This window comes from Petaurus breviceps, unplaced genomic scaffold (assembly GCF_028583685.1).
Source record: "Petaurus breviceps papuanus isolate PSGF00001 unplaced genomic scaffold, PetGlider_PUasm1.0 126, whole genome shotgun sequence".
Taxonomy (NCBI): Eukaryota; Metazoa; Chordata; class Mammalia; order Diprotodontia; family Petauridae; genus Petaurus; species Petaurus breviceps.
The window spans coordinates 32,861,422-32,882,319 of record NW_027185655.1 but is presented as its reverse complement, the minus strand read 5'-3'; the positions used below and the strand labels follow the sequence as shown (position 1 = coordinate 32,882,319).

Genomic DNA, 20,898 nt, shown 5'->3' with positions numbered 1-20,898 from the left:
ACTGATACTTCTTCACTAGTTCAATTGTTCTGCAAGTTGACATGGATAGGAAGTCTTGGAATAGGTCATGATGTACCTGGGCTGGTCATCTGTTATGCTATGTGACTGGTACACCTCCACTGGCAACTCTCCATTTTCTTCCATGATCTCTTACACCACTAATTACACACAGGCCATGCTTATCTCTCTACTGGTCCTTGGCTCACCTTTGAGAAGGAATTGATTCGGTTATTGTATTTGTAACCCCAGTGCCTAGCATAGTGTTGGACACATCGCAAGTCTGATGCCTGATGACTGACTGATTCTTAAGAGACTGAGATGTTCTAAGATTCCAAGATGTTCTAAGATTCTATGGAGCTTCATAGGTAGAATATACAAATATATTCAATGATATATGATTTTTGTCAGCATGGAAATTTCTTCCACTGATCCAGATTGCAATGGATGGACTATTGGTATTAAAAAACAGACTGTGCTGGGGAGCGGCTTTTGGTCATCAAAAGCACTGCTGAATTTCCTGAGTGTAATCTCATCTGCTTTCTTCCTCTTATAGAGTCCTAACCCTTCTTCAGTTCGTCATTTATTATTATCTGTCTGCATTACATATTTAGATTGCTAAATCACTTTCAAATATGGATCAAAATATGTATTCCCCATTAATTTTAAAACATAAATCCTTCTCTTTCTCTGAAAAGAAGGCAGTCATATTCAACTAAATCAAAGTAAAATTTATATAATATGCATTTTCTTGTTTGGTAATGAGTTTGATAATTTTTTACTCGTTTAAATGGTGTGCTATATACAATGTTCTCTTATTTAAAAAGTCTGATGTTGAAACATCTCAGTAACTTACCCCAATATTAAACTTCCCTGTAAAATAGTCCAGATTTGCTTGGATGAACCAAATGTTGCTCAGACCCAGGTCATCACTTCTTTTCTTAGCCCGCACTAATGATAACTCTTTGTTTTCAATCAATACTACCTGGATTTCAAACAGAAAACAATATTATACTGGCTAATAACATTCTAGCTACAATGTATAACATCTTATAGGCCTATGAATAATTTTAATTATGGAATTTTAAAATGGAAGACTTGTTCATTCACTGCTAGAAGAGACACAGTGGTTTGTATGTAAGTGGAATAACCAAAACATTTGGAAAGTTTACTTTGCAGGTTGAACACACAGTCTTCAATCTTGTTTATATTACTGGTTTGGATAGTAAATACTTCTTCTGTTTAAAGAATAAAGGTAAAATGAGCTAACATTGGCTTGAATCCTCACAGAGCCTGAAGGCATTCAAATCAAGAGGTTACTATACTTTCTTCTTTGGCCAATTTATGTCTAATTATTGTTTTTAGATCAGTAATGTCTTTGTGGCTGCACAGGTTCCAAGAATAACTGAGCTCAGCAAGGAGGGTAAAAGTTCCTGGGTATAGCCCTCCCACCACTTAGAAATCTGACACAAGTTCTACCTGAATCTAAACTATGCTTCTTTAATGTTCATATCTGAAAGGCTTTCGGGATTTCAAGCATGGTAAACAAGGGCACTGGAATAGCTGGGTGGCACAGTGCAATGCGTGCTGTGCCTACGGTCAGGAAAACTCATCTTCATGAGTTCAAATCTGGCCTCAGACACTTACTGGCTGTGTGACCCTGGGCAAGTCCCTTAACCATGTTTGCCTCGGTTTCCTCGTCTATAAAATGAGCTAGAGAAGGAAACGGCAAATCACTCCAGTATCTTTGCTAATTAAACTCCAAATGGGGTTGCGAAGAGTCAGACACAAGTGAGGCAACTGAAATACAACAAGCAGGGCACTGGAGAGGCCACATGGCAAGGAGACAGCTGGGCCCTCCAGGCAAGACAGGTCCAGGTCCCAACTCTGACACACACTGGCTGTGTGACCCAGCAAGGAAAACCCTCAGTAACCTAGGAAACCCTCCAAAATGCTCATCTACACCCAAGTGGCTGATCTGTGTTGGGAAGAAATGTTTGCTCACCAGGGAACTCAGACCAAAGGAACCATCCTTCCACTTCCACACTCTCCCTCTAAATAAAGCAAAAAGCAGACTATAAAAAAGGGGAAAGTCAGCTTTGGTTTGCTCATTTATCTTTATGGAGCATTCCAGAATTCTGGGTTATGATGGTCTTCAAAGAAAATTAACTTTCCTTCAATCTGTTTCTCAGTCCTTACCTGGCATGATGGCAACAGGTGAGCAAGGACAATTCCAACATGTCCCTGTAAAAGGCAGAGAGTAAAGATGTTAATATTTGTCCCTGGCACATCTGAGCATTCTGAGATGGCCATCCCCCCAAAAAGGGTTTTTCTCTCTCCACATTATTTATTCTGCACTTAACCTTAAACAATAAAACCAAATAAGCATACATTTATAACTACTTACACTTTAGAATACATTTCTACATCTTTTTAGCCATGTATCAGATGTTTAAATTGCTTATATTTCTCTGCAATGACAAATAATGCTACAAAGGAAAAGATTAATTTTTTTCCTTTTATGATTGCAGTCAAAGGGGTTTATTCCCAGTAATAGGATTACTATGTCAAGAGGTAGGGTTATTTTTGTGAATCTAGTTCAACATTTTACACTCCACAAAGATTCTACCAATTTGTATTCCACCAGCAATTGAAGCATGCACTTGATTTTCTATAACTATAACAGCAATGAGCTTTTGTCACTTTTAGTTATTTTCTGCCAATTGGATGAGTGTGAAGTATGGTGCCTCAAGGCTGTTTTAATCTGCATTTCTCTGATTATTAGTGAGGCTGAGACTTTTTTCAAATGATTTTTCAAAATATATCTTCTTTCATGAATTGTTTTCAGATCCTTTGAACATTCATACAATGGTGACTAGGTGCTACCATTTATATTTGTTATAAGAGCCTTAGAATTTTAGATGGTAAGTTTTATCATTTGCTACAAATGTATTCCCCAATGCCATTTTTTTATCTTGATTATATTTTGTTCTAGAGAACTTTATTTTTATGTAATCATTCATATTTCTTACCCCTAACAATTCCTTCTATTTATTTAATAGTTACAATTTTGTCTGTTGTCCACAAATGAGACAACTGAACTATTCCCTCTTCTTCCAGCTTTCTCAATTGTTCACTTTGTTATGCTTAATTCTTTTATCCTATTGGATGCTATTGTGGCATACAGTATGAGGTGATAATCCAAATTTATTTCTGGCTAAATTGCTGCTCAGTTTCCCTAATATTTATTCAATAATGCATCTCTGCCTCAGTTTTTTTTATTGTCTACACTATTATTAAATATTAATCTTTTACTAGTATTTGGGTTTTTTGGGAAGATTCCCTTTCCACTTTGCTTTTTTTTTTTGGCCTAATACCTAATAATTTTAATGAAAGCTGCTTTTTCTAAAGTATGATTTAAGTCTGGAAGGGCAAGTTCACTTTTACCCCTTCCCTCCAGTTCCCCAATTAACTTTGACATGACTGCCTGCCTCAGCGTCAGTCAGGAAGCTGCAGACAGCTCCTTCCCTTGTATCAGGTGACAGCAACTCCTCAACCCCTCAACACATCCTGCCCGAGACACTCACTGGCTACATGGGCCCTGGCCAGATCACTTCGTCTTCTGAGGCCTCAGTCTTCTTATCTGTAAAATGAAGGCCCTTGCTTGGACGGCCCTTAACTCCTTCCAGCTCTACAGGGATGAACCTTGGATTCTTTGGCTCTCTCCCCACTGGTATTAGCGGAACAGAAGCCAGTTACCTGAGCAGATTAAGTGGCAGGAGAGAAGCTGCACCAAGCAGGTAATTCTAGTAGCTCCCCAAGTTGGTTAGTGCTTTTTTTTTTAATTTGGGGGGCGGTATTTTTGTCTTTAGTTTCCTTTTTTGTCTGCTTATTTCACCAAAAAACAAGCACCCCACCATGCACTGCAGTCTCTTTTCCATGGCCCTACTCTTTGACATCTTCCATTCAACCACTCTAGGAAAGGATCAGAGTTCACTCCTGACTACAGCTGGCTCTGAAAGGTGAGACCTTTGGTTTCTCTCTCTGGGAACCAGGCCTCCAGACCACTTCTTGCAGTCTCCTCACCATACCTCAGGGAGGCTGTCTCCTCCCCTTTTCCAACAGTTTCTTTATGTGAGTCCTCTTCAATTCTAATGTAAGCTGCTTGAGGCAGGGAGGCACATAATAAGAGCTTAAGAAATGCTTTAGCTGTCTGTCCATTTATTTTTCTCTTGGTTGTATTTCTACAGCTTTTTGGGGGCAGATAGGAACTGGTTCTCTAAATTGTGGTCCTTTTGCCTGCCTATGACCGTCAGTACTATGTGGGATATAATATAATTGCACAGGTTTAGAATTATGTATTAGATTTTATTATTAGGATTAATATTAGAATTATTGGACAAAAATGGGGAAAAAAAGGAAGAGGGAGGGAAAAGATCCATTACCCCACCACTGCAGAAATCCACAACAATGTCACCAGGTTTGGCCATATTTGTCACCACAGAGACCAGGTTGTTTAATTGCTGCTGCTTTCGCAAAGCACGTTCAGTGGACATCTTGCCTGGAAAGGACAGAATGGAAAGAACGCAGTCATCTGCTACTGTAAAAAGCTAAGAAGGCACATGTAGGATCCTAAGGAGTTAAATGACATATTCCAAGGCAATGACAAAATATAAGCTGTCAATGAACTATGGAGGAAGAAAGTCAAGTGATCTATACAGGAAAGAGAAGAGTAGAAGGAAGTTCAGAAGATGGGAAGAGCCAAGCAGAAAAGTCTGGTTAATTAAAACTGCTAAAGCGCATAATGTCAAGCATAGACCTAGGACACTCTACTGAAGACCTTCTTCCAAGCTGACATCAAAACCATTAATAAACGCTCTTTGACTTCAGCCATTTAAACACATCTGAATCACTCTGACTGCATTTAGCCTGTAGCTTCATTTTTTCCACAAGAGTGGCATGAGATGCTTGATCAAACACTTTGCTAAAATATAGGTAAACTATATCTACAATATTCCTCTCATTTACCAGTTTAGTGACACTGTCAAAAAAAGAAATCTGGTTATTCTGGCAATATGGCTGGGAACCAAGAGTCAGATTTCAGCTCAATAAAAGATAATTTCCCTAACAATTAACACCATCCAAAAGCAGAATTACAGAATTCGAGGGAGTTGGAAGCAATCTTAGTAATCAGTGTTTACCCCTCCGTACAACAAAGAATTAGATGGCCTCTAAAGGAATTCTCGGCTCTAGTTGCACAATTCCAATCGCACTCCAGTCCATACAACGCAGGGTAAATAATGAGCTCCCCTATCACTGGAGACCTTCAAGTACAGGCTGGATGCCTCATACTTGTCTGGAATGTTGTAGAAAGAACTCCAGCAGAGGTCTGAGTCAGACTGGATTTCTAGGGTCCCTTTTACTCTAAAATATTATGATGCTAGGTATATATTTCTTGAGTTAATTATGAGAAGCATCCCTATGTTAGAGATTTTGAGAAGAACAACTAATATCTGTAGAGTATTTAGACCTATTTGGAGAAGGCAGCTACATAACACAGGGCATCCTTATTTCCCTGGCACAGAAAGGTACTGTTTATCTGTGTGGCATCTAGGAAGTCCTGGTAACTTGAGCATCACACCATTTGAAAGATATGAATGAATCCTATCATTAAATGGAAGTCAAATTCTCTCAGCTCTTTTAAGTAGCTTCCTTTCCCTTGAAACTTAATGCAATTTACAATTGAAAGAGGGGCATTCTCCATCTGGGAAAGACCTAAACCCATCCACAAGAAACAAATTGAGCTCTCCTTTCTATAGTCACTAATCAAGTCCATCAAAACATCAAATCAATGAAACTACTTGGCCAGCACAATACTGACATATTTCAAGAATGCCCTTTACAAAAGAGAGGTAAATAAAATGTTGACCTATCAAGTTTTAGTGATTCAAGTAAAAAGAAAAAAAAACTCAAAAAGTTTTTCCTGAAGAAAAAGTTTTCAAAGGTATCCTTGATCTCCATTTTGGGGGATGTACAGCATGGTCTATCTCTGAGATGAGAAGAATCTTTAAGCAACACTGTTTTGGCTTTCCTCCTGTGGAAGGATTGTTCGTGACATTTAGGTTTTTCTTTTTAACTGTAGCATTTACATCTCAGTCTGGATTCTTTAAAATATGCTAGCTTTGCACAGGATATTCTGGCTGAGCAGGCTCTAGGTCAGGATGCATGGTACAAACATTTTCTGCAACTGATCTACTCTGTAGGGCCTTCTCATTCATTGGTGAAGGGATTTTGCACAAGAATAGTCAAAGAGAACTAGGTTTTGCCTCAGACTAGGAGTAGTCAAAAGACATTTATTAGAGAGTCTCAAAATAGCACATGCTGACATGTTTTCACAAGCAATTTAGACTTATTTGAACATTTAAAATGTTAAAAAGAAAATACAAAGCATTTATTCTGCTAAAGCAGTACGTTAACATGGAAGGAATCCATCCAGAAAAGTATCCAAGGAATCTATTGGAATATTTTCCTATCTGTATAAAGCTGGCATTTAGAAATTTAAGCAAAATGACAAAGAGGCTGCTTGCCCCAGACAGACACAGATGGTGCTAAGATGTCCAGATCATTATCTAAAAGAACATCTTTATTGAAGTATATTTTGCCTTTAAAATCCAAATTTTATAAATATCATGAAATTTCTGGAAATTTGAACATAGCCTCAAAAAAGTTCAGTGAATTAGGAAAAGGTATACTGAGATTTGGTACTAATTTTTCAATGTGATTTTCTATTTTTAACGTTGTCCTAGTGTCTTGGAAACTACTTATAAACACAGGAATTAGAGTTCTGATCCATTATAGTTCAGCTAAAATAAACCTAGTTTTTCTAGGTATTAGTAAAGAAAGCAACCCGAAATGGTTCAAACTTTTGATAAAATCATTTTACTTGTTCTGTGACATTATCATTCTGCCCACAGTGGAACATTTTCCTTGCCCAATTCACTGGAAACCTAGATGTTTAAACCATTTTAATGCTTTTCAGACACTGTCTTCATCATTTAAAAAAAATCAGCATTCAGAGAATATGTTTCAAGCTAGAAAAGAGATATGCTGAAACACTAGCATAATTTTTCCAAAGCATCAAATAAGGCAATGAAGTTCTGCACAGTCTGACCAAACAAGGGAGCTGTGATTTATACCATTCTGGGTTGCCAGGACCAGGGCTCCAGCCAATAGTGCATGGCCCAGATTAGATAGTTTTGATTTTTCTCTTTTTTTTTTAGCCTGAAGCAATAAATTACCTTGCACAGCGTAATTTACTTGTACAAGGAGAAAGATAATACTTAGATACAAATTAGACTTCTGAACTAAAGTTTCTTTTGACTGTTCTACTTTTCAAACATTTCTTTGTGATTCTATACATGAAAAGTTCTTTGAAAAAATTAAATATAATGAAACAGGCAAAAATTATAATTGCTGAAATGAAATTACTTTTAAAAGTTCTTTAAAAATGCCAAACGTTTGCAAAGCTACAGAAATAAGACTAGAAAATGCATACAATTACACAAATTGGACAGATTTTGTGAGTGAGTTGTTGAGAAAAGCTTTCTTAAATGTGCCACTTGTATCAGCATTTTGCAAGGCAGGTAGAAGAAAGAGGTGCCAGCAATAAAAGAAACTATAATGAATGGTACCATTTCCAAACGCTGGCTCATCCACAACACTAACAAAGACCATCCTGATTAATGTTAGCATGGTCTGCTTTATGGAGTCATGGACAAGGGGTTCCAGTGCAGTTACTGTCTAGCCATCAATCTGATTCTCAGTGCTTAAAGGTTGTATATAAAATGGTTACCCCAAAACAGGTATCTAATTCTTTGAGATGATGTGATCAAGTCTAAAGTGCTTTGAGCTCCATTGAGACAATTTAATTTCCATAGAAAATACAAAAAGTGCTACCGTGTAGGATCATAGGATTACAGAGTTGGAGCTCTAAAGGACCTTAAAGGTTGTCTAGTCCAATGTCATTTTAGAGACTAAGAATATGAAGCCCAGTGTAGAACAGACAGTGCCAGTTAAATGGCCTCATTATTGTCATGAAGAGTCACTAGTTTTGCCTTAAATTAAATATAGCTTGAAAACCGTTCTTGTCTTTCTTGAATTTTTTTTTTACAGGATAGCCAACAACTACATCAGGGGAGCTTAATTATACATTATTTATTTGCTTTTTTGGAGGGGAGAAGGCAGGGCAATTGGGGTTAAGTTACTTGCCCAAGGTCACACGGTTAATAAGTGTTAAGTATCTAAGGTTGGATTTGAACTCAGGTCCTCCTGACTCCAGGGCCAGTGCTCTCTTCATTGTGCCATCTAGCCACCCCTATATTTTAAAATTAACCACCAAAATTCAGTAAGAAAATGCTTAAAAATATCATACAATGCCACTGATTTAAACTTTTCTCATACAAGGCAGGGAAGTAAGTATATTATATGTAATTACTATAGAATTTAAGAGCATACTTCAACAAGAATTCAGGTTCTTAACTACTAACAAAATGGCAGACAAGCAAGATATACCAAGCCCTTTAAATAAATATCACTGAAAAGCAAACTTCTTATATTTATCAGAGACAAAAGGGCCCAAGACTGTAAAATCAGAAATTTCGCTACTATAACATACTTTATTTAAGTCTTTATTTTTCCAAATTCTTCACGTCCATCCAAAATAACTGTATTGATTTTCTTAATACATTAGCAAACCTGCTGTGTATACTGTTAGAAACAACTCGCTTTGAAATTCCTGAGGTGGTACAACTCTATATAACAATCATTTTAGAATAGAACTGTTAGCTATCATTAGCTATAATCATTAGTTATTCTGAAATAAAGATGATGCCTCCCAGGACTACTACTATGTAAGGTGGAACCATGAGTCTGAGTAAACGGAAAGAATAGAGGTACATTTCAATAAATATGATAGGCGTTCAAAAATACAAGTCAAATGAATGCATGAAAGTTGTGCTAGAGATTGTCTCTGCTTTTATGACTTCATCTCCTGCCACCCTATGTACAGTGATATCATGTAAGTATCAAGCAAGTGTCTTTCTACAGACTTCAGAAAAAAGCTACTACTCAAAGATTCTAAGGGGGGTTGGCTAAGTATCCAGGGTGCAATTCAGGAATCTGAAGGCATCTGACATCTATGACACCTTAGGAGATGATATATGGTGTTGGCTATCTGTGCTGCTTTGAGAACATCTGTCCCTCTCGGGCCTGGGCAGATTTAAGATGTAACTGAAAAAGTAGTGACATTGCAAAGAATTCTCTGAAGTGTTATTGTTTCATTGAGCATCTTTCCACATCACAGCAAAGGCATCCAAGCCTTTACCTTACTAGTTTTATGTTTCTTCTTCTTATTTTTAAGGATCTCCTACCTACGTTTGCCATAGACAACTTATTTCAATATAACATCCTTTAAAATTAGCTTTGGCTTAAATCTACACACTATTTCTGAAACGGCACAGAGGGAACAGAACCTGTGATTTCACTGGGATCCTGGGTGAGAAAACTTCCTCTACCAATGGAAATTGGCATGTTCTATGCAATTTATTATCCAGGAGAGTTACAATGACAGGTTGAATGACTTGTCCAGGAAGTACATGTCAGAGGTAGGACTTGAACCCACGTTTATTTTTCATTAAGGCTAATATAAGCACAAAGATTAAATACAAACTCTTGTCTTTCCCCTTTCATCCATGTGCCCCACACTTCAGACTACAAAGATAACAAAAGTCTGTTGGAATTCTTCTAAAGGGAGGGTAAATGGAAGACTTTAGTTGAACATGCTCTCAGAATCTCAGGTCAGGTCTGCAAGAAGGGGCCGTGCAGTTCTTTTTGGTACACAGCCCAGAGGGAATTGCCCATCCCATTTATATTTTATGTAAAAGTGATTATATTTTTCTTGAGACTCAGTACTGAAAACCTATTTATTTTATTTTATCCCCCAAATGAAATGGTCCAGAACAGGTCGACCAATACAGAGTAGCAAATTAGTTTCTGAACTTAAGTATCTTGGGGATGTATCAATTCAGCATTATTTTAGGTCTTATAAACCACTCTGTTTACTGAACTGAACTGTGGGTGTTATGCTTTCCACAAAAAAAAGTTCCTTTCTTCCCATTTGCCAGCAGGAAACTTTTTCATTTTGCTGAGAAGTAATTTACAGGGAGGTTGAGCAATCACTTTGTTGCAAAAGAGAATTATCCAGGAAGAAAAAAAATGAACAAAGATGGGGAAGATCTTCATATTACTGTATTTTAAAGGATAAGGACTGGACTTATAATTTCATTGGTATAGGGAACCCTACCACTGCAGGCCAGCACCTGCTCTGCAGTCCAGAGAATGGCCTGGGGCACTGAGACGTTAAGGGATTTGCCCAGAGTCACACAGACAATCTGTGTGTCAGAGGCGAGACCTAAGCTCTGGTGTTCCTGACTTTCAGGCCATGCACATCTGGCTGCCTCATCACAATATTTTAGATGCTGATTAAAAGAAGAATATACCCTCTTCTGCCCCCATATAGAATTCTAATGTGAAACTCCCAAACAAATCCCTAAAGTTTACTACAACAGAATAAGAATTGAGAGAGAAACATCTACTATGGTGGAGAATGTCACAGAACCACAAACCCTGCCAAAGGAGATATTTGTAGGCTTCGTTTATGGTGAACAACGAAAATCTTAAAATCTTTTTACCTCTTCTTTGGGGCTTTTAAACTAGAACCCAGAAATAGTGCAAACAAATTTCATTTTCTTTAACAACTTTATACAAAAGTAAGCATTCACTGATGTGTTATTAAAAATGTGGATTGTAATCCCTAAGTTGCCCAAAAAACAAAAATTAAACAAAAAGGCCATAAAGTTTGAGACAAAACAGTAAGTCTTTAGAGAATTGGTTATTTAATTATTTCTTCCCTTTCTCCTTCAAGGGAGGAGCAGGTTCTGCAAAATATTTACGTAACACAAACTTTAGCTATATATTTGCATTATTCCAAATTTTCTCGGTGTTGAGGCTATTCAATAAAAGCACATTAATTTACCTTTGGGAATGTTATTGACTTTTTTGGGTCATTAGGACAATGTTTAGTGAATTTCTGATTCAAAGAAATAAATAGCAACCTAAGAAACTATAAATGTGAAACCTTAAAAAATCAGGGACTTTTTTTTTTTTGCAAAGTCTTGGTTTTAAAAGGTTGGAAAAGCATCTGAATTTCTTAAAGTTTTAAGGAGGGGGAATAAAAGGGAGAGTTGTGCTCTGAATTAGCTCATGGCTCTAAATGTCAGTCAGTTATCAAGCCTTTCTTAAGGGCTTACAATGTGCCAGGGCTGGGGATACAAAAGTTCTAAGTCTAACAGCATCTGTCCTTAGGGAGTTTGCATCTAATGGGAGAGACAACAAACGATTAGCTGGCTACATACAGACACACGTAGAGTTGTAGAGTTGATGGAAGGTAATACTGGAGGAGATGTGAAGAGCTGGGGGACCAGGCAAGGCCTCTGCAGAAGCTGGGCTCTGAGCTGAGTCTTGATGAAAGCCAGGGAAGTTAAGAGGTACAGGGGAGGAGAGAGAACATTCTTGGCATGGGAGATACTATGTCTCCCTCCCTTCTCCACTCCCTCCCACCCCCCATGGTGACCCCGGCTCCCACCCACCCATCTTGCCCAAGGTTTCTGGTTCTCTGTGTGTGTAAAAAACATAAAAATAAAAATCCCTGAATACTTGCTCTAATGGGTAGATCCTTTCTCAAATAAAATGAGATGAGATTAAATTGATAAACGGCTTCTAGATTCATCAAGCCATTGGATCAGAGGATTTAGAGTGGGAAGAGACCAGTGGTGATCACTTTGGGTCAACCCACAGTTTTACAGATGAAAGATGCTAAGAGAGCTGTGGGGGAATGGAGGGACTGGCCAGACCAACCCCCGCATTCTCCAAATGAGGAAACCAAAGAGCAGGAAAGGCTGGGTGATTTCTTCCTGGTTAGACAGTCGGTTACTAGCAGACCTGGGCCTAGAGCTTGGTCTCTACCACATACATGTAAATATGTGTGTATGATATACATATATACATTTCTATAAATATTTTACAGAACTTGACTTTTTAAAGATTCACTTCTGCATCAACTCTAATTCCTATTGTCTATAACCTGCCAGAGCAGAAAAATAAATAAAATAAAATAAAATACTATTTTCTGAGTTTTTCTCTGTGTTTGCAAATGTTCACAGCTCAGGTTATGGTAGTCTCTCTTTTTTCTCTTCATATTTCAAAATTTGTGTCCTAAGAAACAAAAATTATTATTAACGTCATTCTCGACCTGATAAACATCATTTCCATTGCCTTGCAGGGCTGCTGTGAGGATGAGTGAATGCATATAACCAAATAATACATGTTAAATCAGTATTTAAAATATATTTACAATACATTATTATAAATCTATAACATATATAACTATATATAATATATAGAACATATATTTATAATATATGTTAAATCAGACATTATGGGCACTGGAGCAACTCCCCTCTGGGTCAGAACAACCTGAGTTCCAGGTCCGCCTTTGACACATATTGACTTTGTGACCTTGGGAAAGTCACTTAACCTCTGGGTGTTTGTCCAGGCTATCATCTAACTATGAGCAACATAAACAGATTGGTGTTGATGGACAGAGTTTCCTCACTGGGAGCTCCCTACAAGGATGAAATCACAGGTCATGATAAACAAATAAAACCCCTTACATTCGAGCAGCATTATGATGCCTCCTAGAACTGACAACACAACATTCCTTGAAGACAAGCTATGGAGCCATTTCTCTTTAAGGAGGGTCACAGTCTTGAACCCTAGAGGCCCAAATTCTCTTCCCCTTGTTCGTACTAAATACGGGATCATTGCACCTGTGACCCCCTGGGGTTCAAAGGGACAGTGGAAAGAACTTGAGGACCCAGGTTCAAATCATGGCTCTCTTCTTGGTACCTGCTTGACCTTGGGCAAGCTACTTAAACTCTCCTTATCTGGAAGAAAAGAAAAAACAAACAAAGCAACCATGGAGTGGCCCAGTGGATCCCTAAGGGCCCTTCCAACCCTGAACCTATGATCTTACTATCCTACTGAACCACAGAGTTAGAGTGGGAAAAAACTTCAGGGCATCTGGTCCAACTCCCTTACTTTGACTACTATTGAGTTTATTTTCTTTTGAGTTTTTATCTTTTAAAGACTGGCTTCTCCCCATCTCATCAAGGCTAGAAGTACAAAGGCTCCTCAGGGGCTTGGTCCACACTGATCAGCCTTTGACCTTCTCCTCCTCCGGTAACCTGCCATCTCCCTCCTGCACCCCCCATTCCCAGGGGCTCACCATAGTGGTATCAAACTTCCTGTGGATACTGACTGGCTTAGCCCATTCTGGTGCAGAACTCCCAAGCCTTCCTGGCAGCGGGAATTCTAGAATGAGCCGCTGAGTCAGACCACTTATCACAGTTTAGTTAGGTCACCGATTTAGACCTTGAAAGGATCTCGGAGGTCAGACAGTCTAAATTCCTCATTTTTACAGATGAGGACACTGAGATCTAGAATGATGAAGTGATATGCTCCAGGTTACATATGTTGGTGTCAGTCAGATCTGAGGTCTGAATCCAAGCCCTCTGCCTCTAACCCCACAGCACCAGAGCTAACAACTGAAATTACAACTAGGAGGAACATTGCTGATTACAAATGGCTCAGGGAGCCTGTTACAGCACTGGCTAATCTCTTCTAGCAAGTGCGTGCCCTTTGGCAGAGTCGGTCTAAGGGAATGCTATGGAAATGCTCCTCTTTGGTGAGCTCCTAGGCTATGTTAGAGATGCCCAAAATGATTCCAGTAAAACCTCACTTTCTGGCGGCTGGAAGGGTGCCCTACTATTCCATGGATCTGGGTTTTATTGAAGATCAAATCTTGTCTCCCAAGTGCATAGTTATATATAATGCATGCCTTCCATTACATGCAGGGCCTGTAACATACTTTGTTTTCTAATAGCAGGAACAGTTGCTATTGTGTTCCTGATACTTCAAATAAATTATTTTCTCCAAAAATTTTAATTTTGGAAATGTCTGTCAATGATTTAATACTAACTTTAACCATTTTTCACAGATAAATATTGGTGGTGACCAAAGTTAAAGAGCCTACTTTAAAATAACTTTGAACTGGAGATAAAGTAATATTCACCCAGGTCTCATCAGGGTTATGACACTAGTAGATAGAATGCTGGAGTTGGAATCAGGAAGGCTTGAGACCATGACTAGCTAAGTGACCCTGGGCAAATCACTTACCTTCCCTAAGACTCAGTTTCTCCATCTGTAAAATGGAGATAATATTAGCAATAACTCCCAGCATTGTTGTAAGGATCAATGAGATAATATATTTAAATTAATCTATAAATCTGAAAGTCATGATAATGATTCTCACAGAGGCACAGAATGAGACAGTTGGCAGAGGCCCTCAAGCAGGGACCATTCAAGCCTTAGAAATACAGACATGCGGGGCGGCTAGGTGGCGCAGTGAGTAAAGCACTGGCCCCAGAGTCAGGAGGTCCTGAGTTCGGTTCCTGCCTCAGACACTTAACAGGTGCACACACACACACACACACACACACACACACACACACACAAAGCTAGCCGTGTAACCTTGGGCAAGTTACTTAACCCACTTGCCCTCCAAAAGGCAAAAAACAACAAAAAAAAGAAATACAGACATGAGCAAAAACACCACTTATAACATTCTTAGCAATTTAGTTCAACCAACCACACAAATGTTCATGAAGCACTCAGTGTGTGCCGGGCACCATGCTGGGGTCTGGGGACACAAAGAAAAAAACCAAAACAATGTCTGCTTCCAAGAAGCTTGCTTTTTGCTACATGATAAGTCGTCATGTAGCCTTCATCTAGAGGCCTCTTATAAGAAGGCACAACCACCACTTAGGCCAACCCATTCTACTTTGGGACTGCTATCATTGTGGGGAAGTTTGGGAGCCAAAATTGTGCCTTCTACAATTTCCACCCAAGGCTCCTGGTTCTGCTCTCTGGGACCAAGCAAAATAAATACCTCTTTTGCATGAAAACCCTCCTTCAAACACTTGTTGCCAAGTCTCCCCCTTCCCCAGGCTAAACATTCTCTGTTCTAATAGATTCTTACATCTAATAGTCTTTAGACCTTTAGCCTGTTTGCCTAGCTCTGGGTTTTCTCCAATTTATTTCTGGTCTTTGACTAACGCAATATTCCCCAAGCCAGTTGCCGTCTAGTCCAAACCATCCCTAAAGAAATCTTCCAGTTAGTATACTGGATAAATGGTCACCCCACCTCTGCTTGGAAACTTTGAGGGCGGTCCCATCCACTTTGGGGCAGCTGTAATTTGTGGGATGTTTTCCCTGACCTAAAGTCTAAATTTTCTTCGGTAACTCCTGCCAACTTCTGCTGCATCTACCCTCTGCGGTCACACAGAAAAATTGCTACCCCTCTTTTACAAGATAAATTTCAAAGACTTGAAGACAGTGATCACATTTCCTATATCTTTTCTTCTTTAGTTTAAAGCAGGGGTGGGGAACCTGTGGTCTGGAGGGTCCTTTGGCTGTACTTGAGGACCCAGAAGGCCACATGTGGTCTTGGGGCCACAGGTCCCCCACCCTGGTCTCAGCCTCCTCAGTACATTCAACGTATACTTGCTGTGACATGGATTTAGAACCATTTACCATTCTACTTGTTCTGTTCTGCATATTCTCAAGCTCATCAATGTTCTTTTTTTCTTTCTTCTTTTTTTTGGGAGGGCAATTGGGGTTAAGTGACTTGCCCAAGGTCACACAGCTAGTAAGTGTGTCAAGCATCTGAGGCCTGATTTGAACTGAGGTCCTCCTGACTCCAGGGCCGGTGCCCCGATCAATGTTTTTCTAATTAAAATGGAGCACCCAGAACTGAAAACAACAGTCTAGCCATGGCTTGACTGGAATAGTGTAGACAGGAACTGGCACCTCCTTATTTCTGGAAGGCAGGCTTCTCTTAATGAAGGCCAAGATTACATTAATTTCTTTGATTTCCACATCACATTCCAGATCCCTGGGCACCTCACTGGAGACCACTTGTCAAGGTAACAATGAACCATCAATGCCTTTTGTTTGAGTCTAGTCCTTCAACTAGTTCTGGATCTATTTAACTATATTTTTATCAAATCTATATCTCATCTTCTCCACAAGAAGAGCATGAGATATTTAATCTAGCATCAGCTAAAATTTAGGGGACTATATATAGTCTTCTCCTGATCTCTAAGTGTAGGAACACTGTCAGAAAAAGAAAAAAAAACAGTTTTGTATGGGTTGAATTGTTCTTAATGAAGCCATCCTGGTTCTTTGTAATCACTGTTTCATTAGCTATTGCTGATTCATTCTAAAATTTTGCCAGGAATCAAAACCATATTTTAGAAATGGATTCAGTAGAATAGACAATAATGGGATTGTCATCTTTCTTGTTCTAGAGACCAGAGGTTCTTAAGGTTTTTTTGCATCATGGATTCATTTGGCAGTATGATGAAGCTTATGGACCTTCTCTTTAAAGAACATTTTTAAGTGCATAAAATAAAATACATAGGATCATAAAGGAAATCAGTTACATATATGTATATATATATATGTATGTATATTTTTTCAAAAACAAGCTCATGTGCCCCAGGTTAAGAATCTTGCTTAATACACAAGGTCTTTTCTTAGGTTAGCATTATCATATCACATTACTGACTCATTATAAAACCCATGACCCTTTTTCAGACTGTTGATATATAGCCATGTTTCCCCAATTTGTACTTAAGTCGTTAATTTTTTTGGAGCCCAAGTATAGGATTTAACATTTACCCTTATTAAATTTTATCTTATTAGATCTGCCCCAGTATTACAACCTACTGAAATTATTTTAGAGTCTGCTTTGTGTGATTGTGACATCAATTCTTTAACCAAATAATCAATAGAAACGTTAAACATCACAAAGCAAAACATTGATCCTGGGTACTCCACCAGAGGCATCACTCCGAGCTGACATTGACTTATTAATGTCTATTCTTTGCATCAGGTCATTCAACCAGTTACAAATCCATTTATCTGCACTATCAATTAGTCCACATTTCTCATACTTGTCCACAAGGTTAGAATGACTTTGTCAAGTCCTGAGCAGCTGTTATTTCAGCTCATAATCAAGAGGTAGGAGAAACGGATGGACGGCCCACATTGTCCACTGGTATTACCAGAAGTCACACAGTACAGGCAAGTATGAATGAGTTGCATTCTATTGCTGGAAGGAACAGCCACCCCAGTGAGATTACAGATCTATTCGTGAGTGATGTTTGTGAGTGATTTTTCAAATACAAACTTATCCCCTGAACAAACAAACAAACCAAAAAACCTACTAAGTCTCTCATTCCCTCTTGGGAGGGGAGAGATTGGGACAGGAAGACTTTCACAGGAAGTCCCCCAAAGCTTTTTCACTGGTTTTACTGCGGATGTCCTACACATTTCCACTGCTGAAGTGGCATTTCTACCTAAAATAACTTATGCCAATGATGCCTACATAGAAAGTGATAACAAATAGCTGGACACACTTTCTAAAATTTAAAGTTATTGATTCATTCCTTAAAAGTTCAAAAGCACCCAGGGGGCAAATGCTTTACTATTTCTTATGGAGAACTGATTCAAGAAAGAAATATTATCTCTTTACAAAGTATTGAAAGATACTGAGAATATAACAGCTGTAACTACCAAAGACTTACACAACCAAAGTGAATCGAATATGACATTTTTAGGTACAGACAGAAGCGGTTTCTTTCTTATCCCATCACAGAGGGTAGTATTATAAGTGGAATCTTACCAGAAGGAGCTAAAATTTATGCCTAATGGATTTTGGATTAAATGAAGTTAACATACCATTGAACTACTGACCAAAGGGTTGGAGTAGATGACTTCAGAGGCCCCTTCCAGCTCTAACGCTATGATCCTAGAATCAAGTCTTTAAGTCTAATCTTTGACTTGGCACAAACAGAATGGGCAGTGGGTCTCATATTGTGGCATCGAGGCTTTTTTCAAAAGATCTCAAAATAAAGAGGCATTGAGATTGTTTCCCTTTAATCAGACAAGAATATATATATATATATATATGTATGTATATACATATACATGTATATGTATATATTTTCTGACCAGTTCCTTCATGTCCACCATAAACAGGTACCGGATTCTGGTTCAGGGAAATAGACTCAACTTTACCACTTAAATATAAAATATATTCACCCCTGGGGAGATAGCAGCTAGTCAAAGTTCTCTATTAGGCTTTTCTATAATCTTATAAATGTTCTCCTTTTACTCTCCAGCTAATAAAATGAAGTCCAGGGCTTTCTTTTTTCCTCATTAGCTAATATGAAACAGGAGGCCTTTCTAAAAGAACATGCAGGGCATTAAATAAACAAAAGCAGTTATATCTGAAGGGCTTTAAAAAACACAACATTAATGGAATGATTGAGTAAAGCCCTACACTTGTGCTTTTATTTATAATTAAGGAAACAGCACTAGGTTAACATATGGGTGTTTTAGTTGCTTCGGTATGCAGGATGTAAGGAATCACATCCAGACACTGACAAAAATATACTGGGATTAGTAGCAAGAACCGGTAAAACTATACATGTTTTTAAAATATATTTTATAGCAGACACAAACAAAGGGGCTATGCTACTCCTTTGCTGAACCACATTTTGAAAATGAGCACTGAGGATTCTTGGTTTCTCTAGTTCATGTCTGCCACTCACTAGCTATATATTAACCTTCAAAAAGTCACAACCTCAATGGGCCTTAGTAACTCTATAAAATGACAGAGTTGGACTAGACTGGAGACAGTTTTTTTTTTTTAAGGCACTGGATATGGTGACTTTATTGATGGCACATAACATGGGACTTTATGCTTCTTACCCCTAGTACAGTGGTATCCTGAGGCTAGGACTGTGTTTGGGACATAAGATTCTCAGTATCTGGAAACAGATTAGAGACATGGGCTCCCCAGTGGGAACTCCTCTTTTAGCTGGAGAAAAAGATACATGGCTTTTTATGTCACTCCTTGGAGGCCATGCAGACCATGAGGTTGACTACAGGGCTGCTATAATCATACTCATTGTCATACCAGGAAATTAACTTGATGAAATGGCCATTGATGGCTATACTAGTACCCAACATCAAAGGTAGAAAAGGAGGTCACAGGATATGAGCTGGTCCTCTGCATAGCCTAAAATTCCTCTCAAGGATGCCCTGTCACTTTCATGATATCACCATATCTGCCAGGTAAGATCTCTAGGTGGCAGATCAGATACACTGGGAGTAGGGACATGGAAAGCCATTCCCATGTACTTCCATTTCAGCATAGACAGGATCTTTAGCAGCAGCAGTGGCAGCAGGGATGGTGCTTTGGCCATCACTAAGCCCATCATGCCACAACTGGCCTGAGGAACCATTTACTGCCTTCTGGGTAGAAGTAATGGTATGGACTGTGGCTATGTGTCCTTCCACAATATCAAAACTGTCATGAATGACCTTGGCTGGGGGAAGGGAAGGGCAAGCAGTTTGTAGAGTATTATGTACTACAGACATATTGTATTGCTCATGGGTCACCTCCACCACAAACATAGAGGCATCTGCAGAAGGGAGAGAGATAATAACACTCTTAGTTCCATCCTTCAAATGGGCCCTGGCCCTGGTGGTAAAGATACCAGTGTATTCTACCACATACTCAGTTCATCTTCCCACTTAATAGAAGTGGGATCACATTCCTGGAAGACAGTAATGACTTTTCTACTGAGAATCAGCTTTCCATTCTCAGGCTTGACAGTGTCTTTCAATCTGCTGTGGGTGGAGTCATAGTGGAACATTAAAACAATGGAGTTGAGGTCAACAAAGAGGCCACTGATGGCCACTCTGCCTGAGGTGAATACAGTCCTGGTCACCAGGTGCCCAATATGACCAAATTCAGTATCTTGTCTCAGGGGGCTGAATGAATTAGAAGGAAGGAGTATTTTTTGGTAAAGTCATCAGATGCCTAAAATAATTGAAAACTATCGAGCTAACTGATATTTGTAAAAAAATTTTCTCCTTTTTTTTCAATAGGAGGGAAAGTGGAAGAGAAAGAAAATAAATACTAACTTTTTAAAAAGTAAAATAAAAGTTACATCAAAAAGAAAACTATCGAGTCAAGAGATAATGCAGTGAAAATGAGGTTATAAATTATAGTGATCTCGAGGGGTCTAATATGATTGGAGAGAGAAGGAGCTAACTCTTTGTTCAATGTGTGTGTTCTTGTTTTGGGGAACAAATTCTCAAGAACTGGACGAGATAATGAGCGAGAAGCATGGGAGAGGGGATGGGCTAGGGCAGTGTGAGCTGGTTCTGAGAGTCAAAAGGGAGCCAGTGTATGGCCAAAGGGATATAACTAAGTAGTTACATGTGATTCATCCTTTCTTTATCTCTCTTGGTATGGAAGGTTTTGATTCAAAAGTATGCCTGTATGTGAGGACTACTAGTTGTTCAGTTCTGTCTGACTCCTTGTGACCCCATCTGGGGGTTTTCTTGGCAAAGATACTGAGTACTCTGCCAATTCCTTCTTCAACTCATTTTGCAGACAAGAAAACTGAGGCAAAATGTGTTAAGCCCATGGTCACAGAGCTACTAAGTGACTCCGGCTGGTTTTGAATTCATGAAGATGAGTCTTCCTGACTCCAGGCCTAGCACTCCACCCAATGAGCCACCCAGCTGCCCTTTTAAGGGCCACAGGCATATATAAAATGAGAGAAATAAATCAACCTTCTGGAT

At 38.9% G+C, this 20,898-nt stretch overlaps 1 protein-coding gene across 3 annotated transcripts in view; it reads right to left on the bottom strand.

Moving 5' to 3' along the window:
* GSTCD (glutathione S-transferase C-terminal domain containing) overlaps positions 1–20,898 on the bottom strand; it is a 196,000-nt gene that overhangs the window by 36,673 nt on the left and 138,429 nt on the right. For 2 of the 3 annotated variants that reach the window (XM_069094733.1, XM_069094742.1), the window contains exons 6-8: positions 4,443–4,558; positions 2,197–2,241; positions 854–982 (exon numbers count right to left, since the gene is read on the bottom strand). In XM_069094733.1, the coding sequence (XP_068950834.1) occupies positions 854–982; positions 2,197–2,241; positions 4,443–4,558 (290 nt within the window). The remainder of the gene's footprint in view (positions 1–853; positions 983–2,196; positions 2,242–4,442; positions 4,559–20,898) is intronic. The other variant, XM_069094751.1, reaches the window with a different exon arrangement.